The sequence below is a fragment of the Elgaria multicarinata genome, chromosome 2, assembly GCF_023053635.1.
Source record: "Elgaria multicarinata webbii isolate HBS135686 ecotype San Diego chromosome 2, rElgMul1.1.pri, whole genome shotgun sequence".
In the NCBI taxonomy this organism is placed as follows: domain Eukaryota; kingdom Metazoa; phylum Chordata; class Lepidosauria; order Squamata; family Anguidae; genus Elgaria; species Elgaria multicarinata.
The window spans coordinates 20,536,838-20,562,029 of record NC_086172.1 but is presented as its reverse complement, the minus strand read 5'-3'; the positions used below and the strand labels follow the sequence as shown (position 1 = coordinate 20,562,029).

The 25,192-nt window shown below is 43.2% G+C and overlaps 1 protein-coding gene across 1 annotated transcript in view; it reads right to left on the bottom strand.

The window, feature by feature from the left end:
* VWC2L (von Willebrand factor C domain containing 2 like) overlaps positions 1-23,668 on the bottom strand; it is a 154,237-nt gene extending 130,569 nt beyond the window's left edge. Inside the window, exon 1 of the mRNA XM_063116105.1 lies at positions 23,276-23,668. Coding sequence (XP_062972175.1) covers positions 23,276-23,668 — 393 coding nt within the window. The remainder of the gene's footprint in view (positions 1-23,275) is intronic.
* Positions 23,669-25,192: the final 1,524 nt, after the last annotated feature.

The following is a 25,192-nucleotide window of genomic DNA, read 5'->3' as shown; positions in this document are numbered from 1 at the left end:
GGAGTGTGTGTGTGTTGCATTGCAGTGGTTTCACTCCTACTTGGATGGTCAACTCCAGAAGATGGTGCTTGGAGGATATTGCTTGACTCCGTGGATTCTCCAGTATGAGGTTCCACAGGTTTTTCCCCCTGTGTTATTTAACATCTATATGAAACCATTGAGTGCAGTCATGGGCATCTTTACAGTAAGGAACTTTTGTGCTTCTTGCTTTTTGGTACGATTATTATGGGCTGCATTACACGGGTGGAGAGGGGTGGCCACGTGATTTGAGTTGAATACTTCCCCTCTAAGCATGCTCTGTTCACTTCCAGTAGGACAGCACCATCCCTCCTCCCTCCCAATCCCCTTTCCTTTTGTGTCATGTTTTTTAGATTGTAAGCCTATGGGCAGGGACTGTCTTAAGAAATATTTTTGCAAGCTGCCTTGAGAGCCTTTTTGGCTAAAGGGCAGGATAAAAGTGCTAAAAATAATAAAAATAGTAGTGCTTTTTTCTGAATGTTACTACTTTAAAATGGTTCTTTGCATGACGGAATATCCAGCGGATGCTGCAAGAGATGTCCTGGTTGTTCATGATGTCATTTAAACACAGCTTTGTTTCTCCTTTTCATCTTTATCAGGTGAGGCTGTGGATGTGGTAGATTGGTGCCTGGCTGTGACAGTGGACAGGATGAGGATGCATAAACTGAAACTCAGTCCAATACAGATGTTCTAACCAGAATCTGAAGGAGCAGATTTGTAGCTTGTGGATTCTCTGGAACGATTTTTGTCACTAGACGCTCAGGTGGCCTCAGTGGCACAAAGTGCCTTCTACCAGCTGTGGCTGGTGGCCCAGCTATGCCCCTACCCGGACAGGAATAACGTGGTTTTAGTAGCTATGCTCTGGTGAACTCCAGGTTAGACTACTACACTCTATGAGAGGCTGCCTTTGAAGATGGGTTTGGAAATTGCAACTAGTGCAAAAGGCAGCAGCCACATAATGGGGACCAGACACCCAAGTACATAACACTAATTCTAGCCCCCTTGCACTGGCTGCCTATATATTCGTGTACTCAATTAAAGGTACTGGTTTTCACCAATAAAGCCTTGCAGGGCTCAGGACTGCAATATCTGATGGAATGCCTCTCCTGGTTTGACCTGTATGCTGGGATCAGCATCTGAGGCCCTCTTCAGAGAGCCTCCTCCAAGGGAGGTTCAAAGGATGGAAGCAAGGGACAGGGCCTTTTCAGTGTGTGTGTGTGTGTGTGTGTGTGTGTGTGTGTGTCTGTCTGTGTCTGTGTCTGTGTCTGTGTCTGTCTCTGTCTCCCCCCCCCCACACACTGTAGAACACTCTCCCCAGTTGTCGTGATTCCAAGTCCCCCCCCCCCGTTGTGATGAGAGACAATACAGAGGTGTGCCATGTAATCCATAAAACTTTATTCAGCAAATAAACATCTCTTTGCATCTAAAGGGGGTGTAAACACTAGGCGCTTTTCTCTTGGCTAAAACTTGGCTGAATAAACTAGGCAATTGTCCTTTCAACAAAAAGGATCCACCCCCTGAAGCCACTTTTACTTTAGGGAGGATTCTTATAAAGAAGTCTTTGGTGAGAAGGTATTAGCTGAGATATCTTTGGTGAGAAGGTATTAGCTGAGCTGATCACCTCTCCCCTGCTTTCAGCTCCGTCCGCTCCGGCAGACTCTGGGATCGGTCAACTCTGAAGCCCCTTCCCCCTCTGAGGAAAGCTGAGTTCCCAGAGACTCTGAGTTTAGCATTCTCTCTGATAGTCCAGTGAAGATTCATCCCTGGCTCCTGAAGAGCCTGGAAGAATCTCCTCCCCTGCTTCCTTTGTTGGCTGCTAAATTTCTAAATGTGTTTCTTCTGTTTCAGAATCAGATCCCGACTGATAGCATGAAGCCCCTTTCCTCACACTAGTGAGAACAGGCCTGATCTTCACAGCAGTTAGGTTCACCTGTGACCAACATGGTCATCTTTTTGGCAACAGGTCAAGACTTCCCAGGCATTTTTAGGCACATGATGGGTGTGTTTTTTCTTCAGTGTATCAGTTGTTTTGATTATGCTCTGTCCTGTGCTGATGTTTTAGCTGTTTTATTAAGTTTTGGTATTTCTAATGGAAATTGTTTTAAACTATTTTATATTTTCTGTGTTTAAATAATTTTGTTTTAAGCCATCTTGGATCTTTTTTAAAGTGAAAGGTAACTAAAAAATTCAAATAGCAGCAAGAACAAATAGATAAACAATGGGGGCCATTTTCAAAAGCCAGGGCTCCTTAGCCTTCAGCATACCTCCACATTCCGATACAACTTTCTAGTCCTCATGTTTGTGTCACAGTGCATGGCATAGAAAGTTTTTGTTTTGTTTTTAAAGAAGCATGGATTGCACAGAGGTTTTTTGAATACGGACGGGTCTTCCTACCAGTCATACTAATTAACAACAAAAAAGTGTTCAAGGTGGAATGATATTGTAATGGTGGAATGACCTTAATTTGCATAGTATAGCTAAACTATACTTTGAATGATAACGGCTTGTATGTGGGGGCTGATGATACTCTTTTCTTGCTGTCATGCTCTTCTCCTGCCTTTGAAGGAATTGTGTTTTATGTAGATACATCAGCAGGAAATTCAGAAAGAGGAAAAAATGAAGCATATCAAATTGTACATTTATACCTGTAGAGCACCTGTAAATATGAATGATGTTCAGGACAATGGCTGTTCTTAAGGGGGTGTTTATTGTAATGGTAATTCCGGCTGGTGAATGTATAGTGGGAAAAAGAGAGAGGTGAACAAGCAAGAGAGTTTGAAAGAAAATCTGTAAGAAAAAACAAGACCAAAAAGGGCTTAAAATTAGAGCCAAGACCGAAAGATGTAAGCTGGAAAAGATGGTTAAGGGGGGGGGGGGAGCCATCCACAAAAGATGGCACTTATGTAAAGATATTTTGGGATTGGAAAAGGGGGCCGACTTTGATCTCTGCCTTAGATTGTCTCTGATCTTGGGTAGAACAGCTGGGGAATGAAAGAAACCAGAATTAGAATTTAGTAGGTGTTAAAAAGTATCGAAAAATGGATGAGTTCGTTTCACCTTCACAGAAGGCAAGCGAGTTGAACCAATGATAACGGCTAACATGGTCATTCATTTTTAAATGGACATACGCTAGCTGAAGAGTACAGAAACTATTTTCATGATTTCGAAAAGTTGTTAGTTGTTTGAATTGGTTGCATATGTTTGCTTGTTTGTTTAATACTTCTCAATTATATTTATAATCTGTTCTATGCCATGGGCTCAGAGTGGGCTGCAGAAATTTTCCCAGCCACATCCATTTCTGTTCCCAAGGAACACATAGTCTAAGTAGTTAGCTGGCTTGGGAATAACAGAGGCCAACTGGATTAAAAATGGCATTTTCTAGACATAAAATGTAACAATGATAAAGGAGCCTACTTCTGTCCATCCACCCTTTCTGATCAAAAAAGAAAACAAACGTGGATGAGAAATTAAAAGAACAAACAGTGTTCCAGAACAGCCATAGTTATGTAAAGTGCTCAGAATTAAACTTCATTGCTGGCATCACTTCTATTTAAAATTGGTTTTATGGAACCTGTTTTGATTATGGTCTCCAAAGTGTAATTTAGGAGTATTTCTGCAGAAGGCCTTCTCTTGTTTAAATGAATAAGGGAGGGGGGCTCTTGTTCTAAATAGATTTACTTCTCGTTTATGTTTTGAATATATAGGAATGAAATATGTCTAGTTGATTTGAGCTCCATTTACCTTGAGATGCAGACAAGAACCGGCCTACGGAAGATGGGGAGGGGCCTCTTAGGCCAGCACCATTTCTTCTTTCAATAGTGTGCCTGGATTTGGAACATGTACGGACGATGGCGTTTGGGATTTATTTAGAAATGCATAATCTGAGTTTGGAACAATACCAGGTGCCTGAGAAACGTGAGTCTGCTGCCTGAGAATTTGGAAGCTCTGTTCAGTGTGTGGCTCAGGCCTAAATAATTAACTGAAATGGGAGATACTTTCTTTCACTGGTCCATTTAACACAGTGCTGTTTGCTCTGACTGGCAGTGCTTTTGGCAAGGATAACTCCCTGTCCTGCTTCCAAACATCCTTTTAACTGACGATGCCAGGGACCAAACCTGAAACCTTCTGTATGCAGCACAAGGGATCTATCACATAGCTAGAGCTCCCTTGGCCAGGCATTCTTCCCATCCTGCGAAAAAAATACTTATAGCAAGGATTTTATTCATTATGCACACACTGTTTGCCACTGTGGTCCTTTATGTCTGGCTTTCAATTTCTTGTTTAAATATGCAATTCAATGCAAACCTTTAAAAAGAAAAGCCCAATGGCATACGCAAACCCTGCTCTAGGCATACCCAAGCCTACTCTCAACAATTCCACCATGAAAAATCAGAGAGAGCATAAGTAAGAACGAAGAAGGAGAAAGGAAAGGAAAAAAAGAGGTCCTGCCCATAAAAGATGGAGAGGACTTCTCAATAACAACAAAACGTGAGTTTAAAAAACAGCTGTAAAAGTTTCAAACCACTTTGAAAAGTGAACAGCATGATATCATCACCCTGACCACATTATCCCCAAATGGCCAGACTCGTGAAGAAGGCCCTGCTTAACAAATAGGCTGATGGAACTGCTGATTGGGCAGCAAGCTGCCCTTGGTGTTGCCTGTTACACATACAAAGCAACAGGGAGCTCACAGACTATGTATATATAACTGTACAGATTATACATAAACACGAATCATGCATTTCTTGAAGTGAAAAGATGGCCAGGAAGTTGGTAGAAGAAAAGTTGGGTGTGCCTTACCCAGCTAGGTTGACTATGTTTAAAATTGGGAAGGAGATGCAACCTGTTGAACTCATGTTTAGAGGAAATGTAATCCTTCTGAAGTCAACATAACTGGATTGCGTTTATTAGATGCCTTTTGGTCCAGGGCCACTTCTCCCTTGACCTGTTTCTTCTAGAATTCTATGGCTGTCCCTTTTTTCTGGTCTGCACTTCCCTGCCCTGCTTCTATCAGCCACCTTGGCTGGCTGAACCAGCCTTCTTATCTCTGGACACCAGCAAGCCTACTGCCTCTTCCTCATGCAACGTTTACGCTCATTAGAATCATAGAATAGCAGAGTTGGAAGGGGCCTACAAGGCCATCGAGTCCAACCCCCTGCTCAGTGCAGGAATCCACCCTAAAGCATCCCTGACAGATGGTTGTCCAGCTGCCTCTTGAAGGCCTCTATTGTGAGAGAGCCCACAACCTCCCTAGGTAACTGATTCCATTGTCTTACTGCTCTAACAGTCAGGAAGTTTTTCCTGATGTCCAGCTGGAATCTGGCTTCCTTTAACTTGAGCCCATTATTCCGTGTCCTGCACTCTGGGAGGATCGAGAAGAGATCCTGGCCCTCCTCTGTGTGACAACTTTTCAAGTATTTGAAGAGTGCTCTCATGTCTCCCCTCAATCTTCTCTTCTCCAGGCTAAACATGCCCAGTTCTTTCAGTCTCTCTTCATAGGGCTTTGTTTCCAGACCTCAGATCATCCTGGTTGCCCTCCTCTGAACACGCTCCAGCACCTTTCCCTGTCAACTGTCTTGTTTCTTCGGCCCTTCTTTTCCTCAGTAAATCCTCTTTCCAGATTTTGAGGAGTCGTGAATATGAAAATGCCCTTAAAACAGTGAGCCAAAGGTGTTCAAAAGGGGAAGTCATCTTCACGTATTAATCCACATTCTCATGGCACCACACAGCTCTTTAACCAGGGCTGGCCTTTGGGATGGGCAAGCTGAGTGGTCACCCAGGCACTGAGCTGAAGGAAGGGTGCCAAGCTTAGATCAGTGGCTGAGCTGAAGGAAGTGCCAAGAGGAGCTGACTAGGCAGATAGGGTGAGAGGTGGGCGTCAAGCTGAGCTCACCGGGTGTTTCTTTTATTATTTAATGCACTGTCTTCAGTGAGCGAGGGTGGCAAAACTCAAGAGTCTGTAAACCCTTTTTTTCTCAATGCGCTACAGGCTGTTTGGGTACTAATTACAAGAATAACCTTCCTTCAATTAGTATGTTTCTTTTTCAATGTCCCCTTTGATGTCATTTGTGCTAGGTAAAAATCAGTGGGACACAGTGTTACTTTGAGCTTACGTTACTGAGCACTTTGCACTTCAAATAAGATAAGCATTGTAAGCCCTAAATCAGCCTTCCTCAACCTGGGGCGCTCCAGAGGTGTTGGACTGCTGGCTGGGGCATTCTGGGAGTTGTAGTCCAACACCTCTGGAGCGCCCCAGGTTGAGGAAGGCTGCCAATAATAATAATAATAATAATAATAATAATAATAATAATAATAATAATAATTAAACCTGCAAGCTGTAAGAAGTCATCTGGATACCTTGTTTTATTTATAACTTTAATTTATTATTTTTAAAAACTTGCGGTAGCTCTGCTGTGTTGCCTAGTGCGCTGCCACTGCTCAGAATGTGGCTTTTTGAACTTTGGCATGTGCACAGCTGCTGAGAGATCCAGGTTTTGAACAATGTCATTCTCGACGGACTTCCCACTTGCACCAGGCCTCATAGGCCCTCTGGCTGGTCCTGAAAAAAGTGACCATAGGGAACAGAACACCAAAAGCCCCCTTCGCCCAGGACGTTATTTATCCTAGGGCCCGCCCTGTCCTTACCAAACATTTCAAAGTCCACATAAGTTCAACGGTCTAGTTCATAAGAACTTGCGCAATGTAAGCAAAACTTGCCTAATTCTCTACGTCTTGAATTTCATGGAGAATACCAATGTTCAGAACATAAGAGCCCTGGTGGATCAGCCCAAAGGCCTATCTAGTCCAGTATTATGTTCCCACAGTAGCCAACCAGATGCCTATAGGAAGTTCACAAGTAGGCCAGGAATTCAGCAGCGCCCACCTGCATGTACTCCCGAAGAATTGGTATTGAGAGATACACTGCCTCTGATACTGACAGTAATATATGTCCGATCTGCAGATTTTGCATTTACCTCTCAAAATACAGCAAGGATAAGAGCTTTGGGTGGGTCGGTGTTGGGGAAGCTTTAAAAGGTCTTGATAGTTTTCTTGTGGGCCAGAAGAGTTCTAAAAACATCCTGGTTTTTACAGCCCACCTCATTGCTTCGTCCCACTGTAGTAAAATGGCATGCAAAAGTCAGGGTCCCACAAAGGGTTGTATCTGATGGTGGATTTGCTATTCCACTCTCAGCTGCTGGAGGATCCAATCTTTGCCAATCCTACCTAATGCCACTTTCCATATCGCATCCCATTCTGTTCCAGAAGGTTCCCTCAGGATTAGCTTTTTGGAGGTTGGGGGAATCTGTGAAAAATTTGGGTTGCCCTGATGTGTGTGAACGAAGGCACTTCTTGCTAAGGCAAAGCCACCACCGGATAAAACCCTAAATACATAACTGAATCTTTTTGTTAGATTTCAGGGACTATTTTGCTTGATAATTTCTTCTTTTCCCTACCTAGCAGAGTGTCGTTAAGGGATTGCATTTTAATGAGCAATTCTGTTTGATGTTACAAGAGAGGCAGCTTAAGTTCACATGATTCCTATGCGGATCAATCGAGTATTACAAATACTTTTTAGCACAGGCTGGTTTCACCTCTCTGCTTCATCTGCTGCCCTTATTAACAGGGCAGCTGATCTCCACAGAAAGCTGTGAGGATGCTGTGAACCAGGTAGCCGTCTTGCCTTTGTAACGTCTGTTCAAATAAGGTGGAAGTGGAACCTCCATTTTCGTTTTGCAACCATTAATGTTTTGGAGGCTGATCTCCAAAATACGGGTGTTATTGGCAATATTACTACCAAGGTTTGAATTGATCCTGAAGCACCTTTTAAGTGCTGTCATAGGCCATGGCTAGACCAGGCCTATATCCTGGGATTGTCCCAGGATCATTCCTGTGCATCCAAATTTAGAGTACTGCGTCCAGTTCTGGACTCCACAATTCAAGAAGGATGCAGAGAAGCTGGAGCGTGTTCAGAGGAGGGCAACCAGGATGATCAGGGGTCTGGAAACAAAGCCCTATGAAGAGAGACTGAAAGAACTGGGCATGTTTAGCCTGGAGAAGAGAAGATTGAGGGGAGACATGAGAGCACTCTTCAAAGACTTAAAAGGTTGTCACACAGAGGAGGGACAGGATCTCTTCTCGATCCTCCCAGAGTGCAGGACACGGAATAACGGGCTCAAGTTAAAGGAAGCCAGATTCCAGCTGGACATCAGGAAAAACTTCCTGACTGTTAGAGCAGTAAGACAATGGAACCAGTTACCTAGGGAGGTTGTGGGCTCTCCCACACTAGAGGCCTTCAAGAGGCAGCTGGACAACCATCTGTCAGGGATGCTTTAGGGTGGATTCCTGCATTGAGCAGGGGGTTGGACTCGATGGCCTTATAAGCCCCTTCCAACTCTGCTATTCTATGATTCTAAATGACACACAGAGGATCCCGGGAGCAGGCAGACGACCCCTTCATTTGCCTGGGATAATCCTTGGGTCTAGCTAAGGCCATAGAAAGAATCTTGTGTCAACAGTCCATATGCAGTACAGATCAAAAGGCAGCAGTCAGCGGAATGCTGCTATCATGAACAAGTCATATTACAGTGGAATTCATTGTACGTGTGAAGGAGGGTCTCAAAACCAAGGCTAAACCAAATACTCTCTAGGTTTGATTTTTGCCACAGATGTAGCTATAGGAAGTGTGTGTGTGTGTGGGGGGAGATAGCCCTCCGTGGTCCTCCCCAACTTAATTATTTATTTAAAATATCTTAAGCTGACTTTTAGGGAAAACCGTCTGAAGATGGGATACAAAAATTACTTCCTGATTCGAAAATAAAAAGACGTCAAAACTAAACTTCAAACTAGGAATTTTATTTATTTAACATCTATTGTTTATTTAAAATATTTATATGGTGCCTTTCTGCGAGGCAAACCTGCTTCCAAAGTAACTATAATGATTAGCGTTTATGTCACGCCTGAGTGTGTTGGGATCCTTACACCTACTCTGTAAAGTACTGTCCCTGTGTTGCAGATGGGGACCTGAAGGCAGGAGCACAGGAGGTCATTGAAGGCCACACCACGCCTATCCCTAGCGCAGGTAAGATTCAAAGATTCCTGCTTTGTAGCTCAGTGTCTTGGCCATTTTATCAAGTGCTCATTTGAAATTTGGCATTCAAACTTTGGAATATCCACTTTTCAAATTTGTATTTTGAATGAGCTCAGGCTGTACGGCTGCCATCCTGCTAGGATCTCCGTTTAGATTGTGCAGGACTCTCCCTCTAAGGGTGGAGAGAGAGAGAGAGAGAGAGAGAGAGAGAGAGAGAGAGAGAGAGAGAGAGAGAGAGATCCATCCATCCATCCATCCTTGGAGGGGGAGTTCTGAGCCTGGATACCTCCTCCCAGCCCACAGAAATTTCACAGCTCTTATCCAGCAAGGCAAAAAGAAGGCAGATCAAGACATGTGGGAAGCAGCTCAAAGGAAGCCTTGGAAACACAGGACCCCAAAACCGCTTAATCCCTAGGCATGCCGCAAGGTGGAAGGAAAAGGATTGCAGTGTAAATGCCCAGAATAGCATTCAGTCTCAACCTTGCTTCTTTTTTTTAACAGCAAGAGGAAGGTAATTCATAATCCAAAAGAGATCTCTCCCTCCCTCTTTTTTCTTCTATGAATGTATGTGTGGTTTTGGCAATACTGTAAATTGGAGAGGTTAAACTGGAGCCAAGAGTTCTTATGGTCACAATCCCAGGCCATGGCTAGACCAGGCCTATATCCCGGGATCATCCCTGTGCATCCAAATGACACACAGGGGATCCCGAGAGCAGGCAGGGATGACCCCTCCATTTGCCTGGGATAATCCTTAGGTCTAGCTAAGGCCCCAGTGCACCTTTAGACAGAAAAAAGTCCTACAATCCCCAGCATTCGTCATCCAGCATGGGATTTTTTTGTCTGGCTAAACATGCATAGGATTGCACTCTAAATGGATATAAATGGTTTTTAAATGATCTTTCAAGAGGCTCCCCACAGGGCTTTGTGTTGAGTTCCCTTCCGTTTAATTTTTATTTAAATGGTTTGGACAAAGGGCTAAACTCCTGTCTCCAGAGATATAAAAATGGCATCATGACAGGAGAGGTTAATGATACCACGGAGAATGCCAGAAAAATGCAAGAGGATTCTCAACACACCGAGGGCAATATGTAAAGCACTGGCGTGCGGGAGGTTGGTGTCAGTAGCTGTAAAGTCACTATCCAGGAAGAGCCAACAAGAATGGCAAATGCAATTTGGGAGGGTCTCTTAAACTGCAGAGACATGAAAAGGCAAGGGCCGGAGGGCAGGATGAACAGCCGCAATGCAAAGCGTTTGGGACCAGGCTATGACCCCCCCTGCAAATATGCCACCGCACGCTGCACAGTGGCACTGTGCACACGGATGGCACTGCAGAAAGAACAGATCGCACACTGGCCGCGAAGGAAGCGTGAACTGCTGGAAAGCAGGCTCAGGCATCTCTGATCACTGTTAAGCATAAAAGAACAGAGGAAAAACTATGGTGAGTTAAAAGCTTTTGTAAAGGTTATGGAGGATCAGGGGGTGGCCCAAAAGAGTTCTTGGTCTGCAGTGCCTGAGACTGGAGCTGGTGGGGTACATGTTTTAAAAACTCTCCTTCCCACATCCTCTACACTGCCTATCCAGTGTAATTTTAGGATGTTTTTAAAATGTATATTGGGTTTTAATAAAGTTTTATGTATTTTATATTTACTGTTGTTCCCTGCCTCGATCAGAATGGAAAGGCGGGTAAGAAATAATAATAATAATAATAATAATAATAATAATAATAATAATAATAATAATAATTAGGGCTGTGCTCCTCTTCACTTCGCTTTGTAGAAGCAATAGCAGAGCGGAGAAAGATCGGGTCAGGGGAGCTGCGGATCGAGGCGAAGTGGATCAAGACAAAGTGGATCCTTCGCCTCGATCCGGAGCTCTGAAAAAAGGTAAGTGTGGGGGGAGGGGGGCTTACCTGGTGCTGCTGCAGTCTGTGCGATGGTGGCAGAGCCAGGTAGGGGGGGGAGGGGGCTTACCTGCCTCTGTCGTGGTCCGGCGGCAGCTTCAACTGAGTGGTGGTGGGAGGGGGGCCTTACCTGGCTCTGCTGCCCGCTGCCGCCACGGTCCATGCAGTGGCGGATGGTGGAGCCAGGTAAGGTGGGAGGGGGACTTATTCACTGTGGTGGCAAGTAAGTGGGGAAGGGAGGGCAAAATGGCGGGCGAAGCGCAATCCGACCCTTCGGATCTTGCTCTGGGATCTGATCCGGAGAGGGTCGGGGGAGGGACAGATTGGCGCGAACCGGTTCGGGCCCGATCCAAAAGTTCCAGATCAGGCCTCGAAGCGGTTCGGGGGGCTGGTACACAGCCCTAATTATTATTAAAGCATTAGAAGATTCCCCTTTTTAGGGCAAATAGGCTAACACAAGTACACACCTACATGAGGCACCCTGGATTCTCATGGAGGCTCTGTTTGGGCATTCTCCTTCATGTGATTCCAATCATCCATCCATGCATGTGTATTGGGTGGGGGTGGGGGAGCAGGCCTGTGCTCGCTGGCCCCACCCTCTCTCTATGCCCATCCTTGTCACTTTCCACACATTGGGGATTGGGGTGGGCGGGTCTGAAGCAAGGAGCCTACTCTACATGCATAGGCTCCCCATACGATGTATAAGCTTGTCTGCACAGGGTCCTAAATTGCATGGGGAGCCTACATCCGTGGAGCAAGCTCCCAACTGCTGTTCTTCCCTCTCCAATGTGTGGGGATGTGCAATGGGGAATGATAGAAGGCCCGTGAGTAAGGGGAAACGTTTCCCTAGAATCACGTGAGGGAGAAAGCCCCAGGAGGGCAGCAGTGGTATTCTATATACATGACGGGGAGACGTAAAGTCCTGCCCTTGCAACCCAGCACTCAATAGAATCATAGAATAGCAGAGTTGGAAGGGGCCTACAAGGCCACTGAGTCCAACCCCCTGCTCAATGCAGGGATCCACCCTAAAGCATCCCTGACAGGTGGTTGTCCCGCTGCCTCTTGAAGGCCTCTAGTGTGGGAGAGCCCACGACCCCCCTAGGTAATTGGTTCCATTGTCGTACTGCTCTAGCAGTCAGGAACCTTTTCCTGATGTCCAGTCGGAATCTGGCTTCTTGTAACTTGAGCCTGTTATTCCGTGTCCTGCACTCTGGGAGGATCGAGAAGAGATCCTGGCCCTCCTCCGTGTAACAACCTTTTAAGTATTTGAAGAGTGCTCTCATGGCTCCCCTCAATCTTCTCTTCTCCAGGCTAAAGATGCCCAGTTCTTTCAGTCTCTCTTCATAGGGCTTTGTTTCTAGACCTCTGATCATCCTGGTTGCCCTCCTCTGAAGACGCTCCAGCTTCTCTGCATTCTTCTTGAAGTGTGGTGCCCAGAACTGGACGCAATACTCTAGATGAGGCTTCCTCTGCTTAATGAAAGCTGTTTCCCCTGAAGCTGCTATTTACTTTGGGAGGGAAGCCTCCATTGGTGCAAATGGCCACTGGAGGACATTTCTTGGGAGCATAGTGCACTTAGGGATGTTGGAGAATACCACAATGGATTCAAACATGATCAGATTTCTGTGGATCCAGCCTGCAGATACCACAGCAGACCGGCTTTTCCCAATCTGTAGACTGGCAAGCCATTATTTATTTATTTTACTTCGGGGCAGGGGTGGGGAAGAATTTGCACAAATGTATTCGCATTAGCACAAGTGTGCATTTGGAAACAAATGAAATTCTTCTACAAAAAAAACCCAATTCTGTCAATGCGTGGAAATGAAGGAAAAGAGGCGCCAGACAATCCAGGAAACACAGATGGAGCCGAGTCCACAAAATCTGGACATCTCTAGGGGGGTGCGTGTGGAGAGGTCAAACACTCCCTCGCCACCCCTTGTGGTCCTGCTCCTCCACACACACCCCATTGTGTGCCTGCTATTGTGCACATTAATTGCATTCACACATTTTCATGGCGCTTGGCTCACAGAAAGATAATTCATGGCTTCGGTGAATGTGTCACCGCTGCGTTTCCAACATCGTGAAACTACACAGAGATGATATTACAAGGATCCCCTGGCATAGTTTGATCATTCTATATGTGACAGGGAAGACGTTTAGCGCTTAGTCTTCTTGAGGCATGTTTTCTTCTGTGGGGTTTCTACTGCTTCCGCAGCTGCTGTTGCTGCTATGCAGCTGGATGTGTTCTGAGCTGACAGCCAGGGTCTTAGAAGCTCTGGAGTCGTGGTGGGCTCCAGGAGATCAAATTGCATATGAGATCAATGAGAAGCTCAGGAAGGCACTGGATAGAAATGTGCCTGGTCAGCTCTCAGTATTTTTATATTTACCCATCATGCCTCTGATGTCATTGGATATCATAGAATCATAGAATAGCAGAGTTGGAAGGGGCCTACAAGGCCATCGAGTCCAACCCCCTGCTCAATGCAGGGATCCACCCTAAAGCATCCCTGACAGATGGTTGTCCAGCTGCCTCCTGAAGGCCTCTAGTGTGGGAGAGCCCACAACCTCCCTAGGTAACTGGTTCCATTGTCGTGCTGCTCTAACAGTCAGGAAGTCCAGCTGGAATCTGGCTTCCTTTAACTTGAGCCCATTATTCCTTGTCCTGCACTCTGGGAGGATCGAGAAGAGATCCTGGCCCTCCTCTGTGTGACAACCTTTTAAGTATTTGAAGAGTGCTATCATGTCTCCCCCTCATTCTTCTCTTCTCCAGACTAAACATGACCAGTTCTTTCAGTCTCTCTTCCTAGGGCTTTGTTTCCAGACCCCTGATCATCCTGGTTGCCCTCCTCTGAACTTGCTCCAGCTTGTCTGCTTCCTTCTTGAATTGTGGAGCCCAGAACTGGACGCAATACTCTAGATGAGGCCTAACCAGGGCCGAATAGAGAGGAACCAGTACCTTACGTGATTTGGAAGCTATACTTCTATTAATGCAGCCCAAAATAGCATTTGCCTTTCTTGCAGCCATATCACACTGTTGGCTCATATTCAGCTTGTGATCTACAACAATTCCAAGATCCTTCTCATTTGTAGTATTGTTGAGCCAAGTATCCCCCATCTTGTAACTGTGCCTTTGGTTTCTATTTTCTAGATGTAGAACTTGGCATTTATCCCTATTGTTTACTTGAAACATGACCTGAAAGGGAAAATGGACATGCAGGATCAAAGTACGGAGATCCCCCTCCCACGCACTCACCTTTATAGTATGTCTTCCCTTCATTTCTCTTTTCGAACGGGTATTTATTTGGGCTCAACACTTACATGCCTAAGTTTTAACTGTTCTACACTTCTGCAGGTAAGTTCTGAGTAGGGCTGTGCACCCCCTACCTGAACCGCTTCGGAACCCGATCCAGACTTTCTGGATCAGGCCCAAACCACTTCGGGTTGATCTGAACCTCCCCCGATCTGCTCCAGAACAGGATCTGGAGCAAGATCCAGTGGTCTGGATCAATATTTGGCCCACATTTTGCCCCACCTTCCCCACTTACTTGCCTCCACGGCAGACAGCGGAGGCAGGTAAGTGGGGAAGGGGGGATAAAATGGGAGCCGAATAAGCCTCCCTCCCCCTTACCTGGCTCTGCCATCCACCGCCGCCCGGACCGCGGCGGACGGCAGAGCCAGGTAAGCCCCCCTCCTCAACCCCCATTTACCTAGCTCTGCCGCCGTCACATGGACTGCACCGGTGGCGCAGGTAACCCCCTCCCCCCACTTACCTGGCTCCATTGTGGTCTTGAAGTGGTTCGGAATGCTCCGAAGCGATTTGGACCATTCCAAAACTTTGGAGCCAGGTAAGTGGGGGGAGGAGGGGGGTTACCTGGCGCCGGCGCCACATGGACCGCAGCGGTGGCCGACAGGTAGCCAGGCAAGCTCCCCTCCCCACTACCTGGCTCCGAAGTTTTGGAACGGTCCGAATCGCTTCGGACCACTCTGAACCACTTCAAGCCCATCCGAACCTCCCCTGATCCGCTCCTGAACTGGGCTTTGGAGGTCCGGATCGGCCCGCTCCGCTTCGGATCCAGAGACCTTTAACGGAGCTGAGCACACCCCTAAGTTCTGAGTCATATCATTTGTTTTGCTGTTGCTTTCAAGCCAAGCACAATTATTTTTTTAGCCAATTAGATCAAAATCTGTCATTAGTTCGTATTTCATAGTCCTTAAACAGCTACTTGGATAATTATCTATTTTGTCATTGTCCTTTGCACACAATTCATTTATTAACACACACACACACCCTTTCCCCAGCCTAAGACCTGCCCTTTCCTCTCACTTTTTATCAGTGTTTACATTAAGCTTTCCATTTATTTCTGTAGGGTTTCCCCCCCTTAGGCCAATGGAAGAATGAGTACTGCAAGAAAAGAAAAAATATTATCATTATTGTTATTATTATTGCCAGCATCTGTAGGTACGGAACTAGTGTAACGCTGTGTTATCCAATATTGCCTTTGTCTAGCAGTTGCTTAAGTCTATCCCAGCCGCACATTTTCTATTCCTGGATGTCAGGTAGCTAAGCCTACACACTTCACAAACCAGCAGAGCTGGAACATCTCCGGATTTAAGTACTTTTGGATTTAAGCCAAACAAAAACTAGCGTGGAAGGCAATGTGATTGGATTGGTTTAAGGGTTTTGCAAATCTAGTTGTCCACTTAATTTCGGTGGAAACAATACTGCAGTAAAGAAGATACATGCCCTGAACCAGCTTGGAGGCGCTACGCAGGTAGACAGCTGTTCCTATGTGCCCTCTCCCCAATCCAGTTACAAGGACTTATGAAACCCTCTTATTACAGCCATGATTACATAGCTGTGTTTCATCCCTTTCAGCTAAACACTATGTGTATTAAGTGTGCTCACAGGTGGATCTGGGCCATGGGTTATGTGCTGTGGAGGTGGTGGGCAGACTGAGTAACGTAGCTAGAGAAGCATTCGATATAGGACAGCTAGCAGTTCCGTCTTACTGAGCTGCCCTGCCCATTTGTAATCTAATTTAGCTGCTATATGTTGCAGCCAGTGTGCTTTAGAGCTAGAGATGTTATGGTCATTCAGCAAGTTCAGTTTCTAAAGCAGATTTCGTAGTTCGGCTGGTGCGTACAATTATCCTGAATACTTCTGAACTACTCTGATTTCTTTCCCCATGTCTGTCTGTCTGTCTGTCTGTCTGTCTGTCTGTCTGTCTCTCCATCCTTCCATCTCAGATGCACAACCTAGTCAGGGTTTAAAAATGGGGATATGCATCCCTCAGTGCAGCTGGATGTTAATTCCCTTGAAAGCAAAGGGCAACATCTGTATTTTGGCATCTGCCCAGTTAGCAACTATGTTAGGGGATTATTTTTTTATTAAAATCCTTTGATACTGTTGCCAACTGCACATTAAGAGTAATGGCTAATTTGACCCTGGAACCTTCCATTGAGTTTCCATGATTTTCCAAGGCCCTGGGCCAGGAAAACTGAAACCATGGCAGAATAAAGGGATGGATTTCCCACATTCCTAATGGGTAGCATGGCCTTCAATAGGACCTGAACATTATTGGCTAGGAAAAAGTGAATGGACGCTAAATGTGCAGCTAATGCCTTGCTAGGTTATCAGTGTTCAAAAGCAGCAAGCTTTGATCCTTGCTCCCAGACACATGGCCCGCAGACAGGTTTTCTTTCACCAGAGAGGACACCTCTGCTGAATAACCATGATTATAATGCTGCTTTTCTGTGTAGTACAGAGCTAATGTATAGACAGACAGCTGGCTATGATAACGGCAATATCTAAATAAATGGTTTACTTTTAATATAGGTATTATTGTAGTTCATTGTCTGACATGCCCTTCTACTTGAATATGTATTGCTTTTATCAGCCATGACAGAAATATAGTAAGTCAGTAATTTCAGATACTGTTGCATAGGCAGCGTCACTGTAATTTTGCCAGGAGGGAGATAATAAATCACACTTTTCCATTTGACTGATGTTCTGTTTCTCTTGTCTGGTTTCAGCAGCTGAGTTCTATCTGGCAAGCTAGCATTGTTCACGGTTGCTCTTATTAAAGGATAAGGCACATTATTGAAAATGCTTTTGTGTGCAAGATTTTGAAGCAGTACATGAAATTATAGAACACACAATAAAAAGACCTCATTGAACTAGGTGCTATTGTGAAAACCACCACATCACATGCTTCTTTCAGGCCAGGAAAAGGTTCATCTGAAAACTGCCTCACCCACTTCAGTGGCTTTATTAATCATCTGACTTTTTTTGTAAATTACGGACTGCTCAACATTACTGGTGAAGTGAATCACTGGTCAGTCTACTCCATGCCAGGAGGTTTTCATAATGTTTGCTCAAGCCTTTATTAGCTTGCTTTGAGCTGAGCACTTTCTAACGTTCATCATGGAATTGAGCTGAGCATTTATACAACTCAAAAAGCAAATGGATGAAAGAGGTGTGTGTGTGTGTGTGTGCGTGTGCGTGTAGCAATCAAAGCCTTACCAAACTTTTATAGCCTAGTTCTGAGAGAATTTTTAAAAGAACTATTGTTTGCATTGAACAATTAGGTAGATCATAGTGTGGGTAAATAATGGACTGACATAGTTCACATATATCTAAAAAGTCTGTTTTTCTCTGTTTGACTCAGATGCATTTGTCACCTACAAGACAGCCTTGTTTATTGTAGCTGCAGAAAACATCAGTAGAAATCAGTATGAAAATTTAATTGTTCTCTCATGTTGTGAAGACCATTTGATATGAAAGAACAGCTGCCCTATGAGCTTTTCTACACAAGACATTTATTGTGTGCCTATCAGTCCTTACTCAGGGTTCTTTGAGGTTCTTTCAGTGACATTGAGACCCTCCAGTTTCAGTTCTGTTTTTAAGAGCGTTTTCCTGGTGTGTTGTTGTTTTTTTAGAGTGGGAAAAATGGAGTATTATTTGTGATATTAAAAAAAAGCATGTGTCATTGTGATGTTCCGCCATAGTACAATGCCACCTACAGGTTATGTTGCAGAAAAGCAGGAAAGGAAAAGCTTTTTGTGTAGAGTTTGGATCTCAATTCTGCAATGAAACTGAAAGTCGATACAATAGATTAACAAATCTATTTAGAAAAGCTCTTCTTTTCTGATTGACTCTTGGCATAAGGCAACTTCCAATATTTGCATCAGTTACCAAACTGAGTTAGACTATTGGCTGATGTATCTCAGTATCGTCAACACTGACTGGTAGTGGCTCCCCAGAGTTGCAGACTGGAATCTTTCCCAGCTGTACCTGGAGATGCCAGGGTTTGAACCTGGGATTTCTCAATGCAAACATGTGCTCTACCACTGAGCTACAGTTGTTCCCTGAAATTGTTATATTAAGTCTGCTTCTTTTTGAAGCATGTTTGTCTTTGGGGCTCTAAAAGGAATCTTGTTTTGTGATCACCTTTGATTGTAAACATGACTGAATGACTTTATCTATGGACTTTATCTATTCTTCTCTTTCCTTATCTAATGTGCATATTGGTCTTTTGCAAAGAATTATTGGAAGCTCCATGTGTTTATCCTTGGCCTCCCATATAATAGTGGCACCTTCTGGAAGGGATCTGCTTTTCCTTGTGCCCTCATCTGTGCTTCCCTTCCCATATGGCAAGGACTTAACCAAGGTTGAAATGATAGATTCTTGCATAGCAAGGATGCAGACGTTAAAAAAAGAAGCAACCAACCAACTATACTTTTTCAGATTTGAAGGAAGAATAGATACATTTCTGAATACATTGCTAGGTAGCATGTGCTCTCCATCTTCACTTGAGAGAGAAAAATTGGTCTTATATTGTGAATACTTTAATATCTGTTGAATGCAATGACACAGAAATGAAAAAGCAATATATTTATGGCACAAACCTTTGTCAATATAATTGCATTGAATGAAACCTTTTTAAGGAGAATTAGCACGGGAGCAGATGTCTGGTGTTCCGAAAACAAATGTTCCCATAATTAATTGATCATCAGTGCTTGACAAGGTTATCAAGACAGCTATTAATTGGATGATGAGCCTGTATGCAAGAGTCAAAACTAGCCTTCATTATATTCACCTGGAAACAATGGTTCTGAGTGCGCACACATCCTTTTTTAAATTGCAGGGAGACTAACATCCTGGAATTTTTTTGTTACAGACTTCTACAGTACTGAGATCTAATCCATGTATTAGTAGGAAAACAAGTATGTATATGAGGTTACATTTGAGGCTCACAAGGGGCTGACTGGCACCAACAAGTTTTGTACTCAGAGAATCTGAGTGACCATGGTGTGTTTAGTGCAAACAAAAAGCAACACAACACAAAGAATAATTTGGAAGGAAGCTGTTGACCACCTGGAGTCATTTTGTGATTTTGGCTTCTGCACTTGAGGTAAACATGAAGAAAACAGGCTTTTCTTCAGACTAGCTTTCTGCACAGCCAAGAGGATGTAAACACATACGACCATAATATGGCTACTTCCTTGAATGCACTGAATGGAAGCTATATTTGTGTTGGACTGCTTTCTTGAGTGACTTGTCATGCACCAGAACCCGCTTAATCACACCACTGAACTCATGTTTAGGTATTTTTTGGGTTAGTGAATATGGGAACTGAATTAACTGGACATGAACTGAGACTGAATGAAAGCAAACCATTTCAATACCATAGCCTACTTTCCATCTTAATCAGCAACTAAGGGGATCACGTTGTGACTATTTCCGCAAGGGGATTCCTCTGCAACTGTTTTGTTTAGTTTCCTTCCCTGATAGCCTAGAATTTAATGTTAGTTTTCCATGGAAGGAAAGTCTGGTATCCCACTGCTGACTACATTGAAAGCTTTTGTGGTTGGGAAGGAATGTAAAATATGTTCTTTAAACAGGCGTTTGGTTTTAAAATAAAAGCTGAGCTCAGGGAAAGCTGTTCTCCATCATGAAGATGAATCATACAAAATAAATTCAATATAATAAATTAGCTGAAATCCTCCACTGAACTGGATAAAGCAAAATAAAATACTATAAAAGAATTCACATGAAACTATTTATTCATTACCTTCCAACAGAAACTTCATACACTTGAGACCGAACGGAATTTAAAATGAGGGCATCAGAGGCAGCAGCTTTGAAACAGGAAACAAATCAGGGTTTGGTTTTGTTTGTCTCAACTTGAATTCAGTTCATGCTCAGCTGGTGAAGTGTGGTTGCCTGGTTTCAAATAAATAAATATGCTAGTTTACCATGGTGTGGTTTGGACACATCCCAAACCAAATTGGGCTGATTTGGGTTGATTAGGGAGATGTCAGAATTTAAGCAGGACTTCTCCAAAGCAAATTTATTTATTTGATTTATACCCCACCTTTCCACCAAAGAAGTGGTGTTCAAGATGGCTAACAATAATATGAACCAAAGTTTAAAATAAAAATAAAACTTTGTGAAAACAATAATTAAAATATATAATAGAACTCAATTAAAAACACAACAATGAAAGAATAAAAACAGCACCCAACCCAAGAGACCATCTTATGTACCTGCTGGCAGAAGGAAAGTATAGAGGGAGGCCAGTTAACTCCTCAGCGGGGACATCCAAAGCCTGGGAGAAGCCACTGAGGAAGCCCTCTCTCGCTTCCTTACCAAACACACCTCTGATGGTGGTAGTACTGGGAGAAGGGCCTCCTCCAACCATCGTAAAACCCAGACAGTCTCATATGGGGAAAGGTGGTCTGTCAGGTAGCCTGATCTCAAGCTGCATAGGACTTTATAGGTCATAACCAGCACTTTTTGAATTATGTCTGGAAACAGACTATTGGTGAAGCTGTTGTAACAGTGAAGCTGTTGCAACAAGGGAGTCATGTGTTCCCTGTAACTTCAGCCAACAGTCTGGCCACAGCATTCTGGAACAGCTGAAGTTTCTGAACAGTTTTCAAAGTTAAGCACTTTCTAACCCAATTCTAAATAAGTTTTAAATAAGCCTAATTTTAAATCACTTTTAAATAAAAGGTAAATCTGGTTGGATTGTGCCCATTCATATGTGAACTCTTAGATTATGGATATTTTTGCAATAAGTGTGAGTGAAGAAGTACTTTCCCCACTGTCATCATGATGAAGGGGACAGTTGTGGACATACAGGTGTGAGCACCTAGTTCATCTGTTTGTCATGTGCAGTGCATGCACAGTGAAGGATGAGGTCGCTTGGATGTGGGGAAAAAGGTTCAGTATGAACCAGCAGGTCTCACTGTGAAGAAATCTTACTACCACCATAACGGCATAAAAACATCTAGTAACAATGTTCAGATTCAGTAAATCTGAAATCCTTGGCAATAAAGATAATAAATTTGAGAAAGGTTAGGTTCTTGTGATTCTGTTTTTCTGAATAACATATTATTTTAATAACATATTGTTGACCTACAAAGCTTTTCACTGTCTAGCTCCTTCCTATCTCTCCTCTCTCATCTCACACTATTGCCCCGCTCGTGCTCTTCGCTCCTCTGATGCCATGTTTTTCGCCTGCCCAAGGGTCTCTACTTCCCTTGCTCGGCTTTGTCCATTTTCTTCTGCTGCCCCTTACGCCTGGAACGCTCTTCCAGAACATTTGAGAACTACAAGTTCAATCGCAGCTTTTAAAGCTCAGCTAAAAACTTTTCTTTTTCCTAAAGCTTTTAAATCTTGATTTTGTTCTGACTTTATACTGTTAGTTTTACCCTACCCTGTGCCTGTTTGGTGCATTCTCTTCCCCTTCTTATTGTTTTACTATGATTTTATTAGAATGTAAGCCTATGCGGCAGGATCTTGCTATTTACTGTTTTACTCTGTACAGCACCATGTACATTGATGGTGCTATATATATAAATAAATAAATAAATAAATAAATAATAATTTTGGCCTTGAAAATGCCAGTTCAAGGATCTTTCAGACCCAAAAGGTTCTGGAGAACTGTGGATTGAACTGATCCCTTAAGCTAGAAGGACCATTGATCTCCTCTGAATAGGGAAAATCCTTTTCCATTTCATAGGTTTTCATTTTCAGACTTACTGAGGCTTTTCAATGTCGTAGGTTACATGTATCAAAAGATCTGCTTCACAATAACTATTCAAGAGGTCTCTTGTTGAAGAGAACCAGGGCCCCAGATTTGTTAGGCAGAGTGTTTTCAATGACAGAAGCTAGCTTGCTATTGACATGAGTCTTTACTGAGGCCACAGCTAGACCAAAGGTGGAATGCTAATGGATACATATGACTATACAGTTGTCCAAGCTGATAAATCTCTTGGGCCACAGCTAGACCGAAGGTTTATCCTGGGATCATCCAGGGTTCGCCCCTGCCTGAGCACTGGATCCCCTGTGTGTCACCTAGGTGAACAGGTTTGAACCGGACGATCCAGGGTTAAACCTTAGGTCTAGCTATGGCCTTAGTCAAAATAAATTCCTGTAGTAGGAAACCACTTAATGAATGGATTGATAATGGAGTGAGGAATAAAACGCCTACCTTTACAGAATTAATATGGAATATGAATTCACTTTGATTTTTTAAAATTTATTTTTTTGCTTATCTTCATTGGTGTTTGTCACAAAAAAGTTTCCCACAGCATTACCTCTAAGCCTGGAAGTCAACTGCTTTATTGTGAATCCACTCATTTGACTACAATTGTACCCCTAAAAAAAAGGTGAAAAGACTATTTCTAGGTTAGCTTGAAAATCTATTAATGTTTCTTTCTGGAAGCTCCTCAACAATACTAGATGTAGGTCAGTCATAAAGCTCATGTGCTATATGCCCCTGCTGCAAGAAATCAGAGTAACAACATTATTTTAAAAAGAGATATTCAGACTGACACGTGTCCCTGAAGGGTCTCGTAGCTCTGTAGCCCACATAGTCTATAGACTTGGCTACTTTGTGTGGAAATTACTGTAACAAAAACAGGGCATAGGTGGAGAACTTAGAATCACCACAGATGGAAACTTGATAGTTTTCACTACTTCCAGTTCACCTCCTTAATTCCACCCCCTTTCCCTTAATTCCACCCCGTTTTTAATCTTTCTGATATTAAAAATGGCAGACCACCAAATTAATTGTGTAAATTACACTTGGACATAAACCTATCTCTTTCTAACATTATTTAGAGTACAACTTAATATATTTATAAAAACTGAGTATAGATATCTGAATACTGTGAATATAGATACCTGTGCAGATATACAATCAATCAATCAATCAATCAATCAATTAATCCAATCACTGAATATGAGTAAGCCTTACCTTAAATTCCTCTAGGATCTTGTAACTTTTCCCATGGTATTCACAAAAGTTCTTCACTTCCTTGCATTCCGGACAGCATCCATTGTTTTCTACTTTAGTACATTTTGGGTGGATTTTGGGGCATTCTGGTTGGTCACAAATAGGCCCATCCTCAGTACAGACACACGGACAGTTGGAGTGACCTGGGAAAAAACGCTCTCCCAGTTTGTATACAAAACCACTGTCATCCACACAACCTTTCCCTCGATAGTCATCAAAGATCAGATTATTATCATTATTTGAGATTTGATCGCCTTCATCAGCAGGGTAGTCTTCATGGTTGAAGGCAGCTGGAGTGACCAAAGTAGGAATTAGCAACAGAAATATGCAGGCTTCATGAATATGAAGAGCCATCCCCCTCCTGAACTTCTGTATATGGTCCTAATATCAGATATACACGGATGCTTCCATGGAGAGGCCAGTGTGGTGGGCTGAAAACAATAGGAAGAGTTTGAAATATATTCTTAAAGGACTCATACTTTTCTTTCTATATTTTCCTGACGTACGCAGCTGTCAGGCAGTAACTCATTAGAAATCCCCTTTCCCCCTAACAGTTCTTTAGAGAATAACATGAGTTCAGCTCCTGTAAATAAGAATGATAAGGTCAACTGGAAAAGAATGCATAACTTGGATAATTCCCAAGTTATTCATGGGTCTGTCTGCTGCCAGGGTTTGGTCATTCATCTAACTTCATCTGGATACTGTGTACCTCACTATTACAATTCAATCGTTAAATTGAATAACATTCACAGCAGCTAAATGAAACAGTATAAAGGTGTGAATTGCCAAATCTCATATGGATTATGATCCATATGCCTTCAACTTTGCTCCAGGTGATATCTATATTATCCTAACTAGAAAATTATAAGGTAATGTTAATCCAGATTGGATCAGACAATATGCCTGTTATCCAGATAAGGTAAGAATTGATGCCACTTGGCATTAGTCAGACGCCTACATGATGAACATGGTAGACACATCATGCACACATTCAGCTGTTGAATAATTATGTTGTGCAAGCAATTTTTGTTTACTTCTGGGTGGTATGCACATTTGTTTACTCACTGGTATGAATGTTTTTGTTGTTGTTGTTTTGCTAAATTCTGGAGAGGATGAATCACATGTGAACAAATGTTTGAAGAATGGGACTTAGATCAAAAGACCGTAATGTTCCTAAGTAACCACTAGGACCACAACCCAACACTGCTTCCAACCCAGCTCAACAGACTTAGAAACCGGACGTATATATGTCAGGTGTTTTCATGAAAAAAACATGAAATAAAAAGGGAGAGAAAATGATTGTGAAATGCAATTACATACAGGCTTCAAATATGAAGAAAATGCTGTACTAATCCTTAGGCATAGTGAAAATTGCTTTAGTTGTGGTACAATTGTGCCAGACATTTTAATAATCTGTTATCATAGTCTGTTCTTAGGACAGGTTCATAATAAGGTTTTTTTCCTAGCAAGAAGCCTCTATTGTGCTCTACGGGAGCTTCTCATTACTATGGTGTTATGAGAATCCAACACTGATTGCCCTTGAGTGGCGATGTTCACGCTTGAGTGTATTAGCTGATTATTATTCTTATGTTACATTTCCCTTGCTTTGTCTTGTAGGCTGAGAATAGGTAATGGCTTTTCAAAATTTATAAAGTCACCGTCAGCACTTAACCAGGAAAAAAAAATCTAAAATGTATAAAGAATTGTCTCAACAGGCCATGTCAACTCAGTACCCCATGTGCCTCCATTCACATATAGAGGGCTGACAGCATTCAGAAAGGCATCAATTGCCTGGTTTGAAAAGGAACCTTTGCCCTTCCCTCAGACCTGACTTCTATTTTGCTGCTTTGCTATTGGCTGTAATCTAGTCTGTATCAC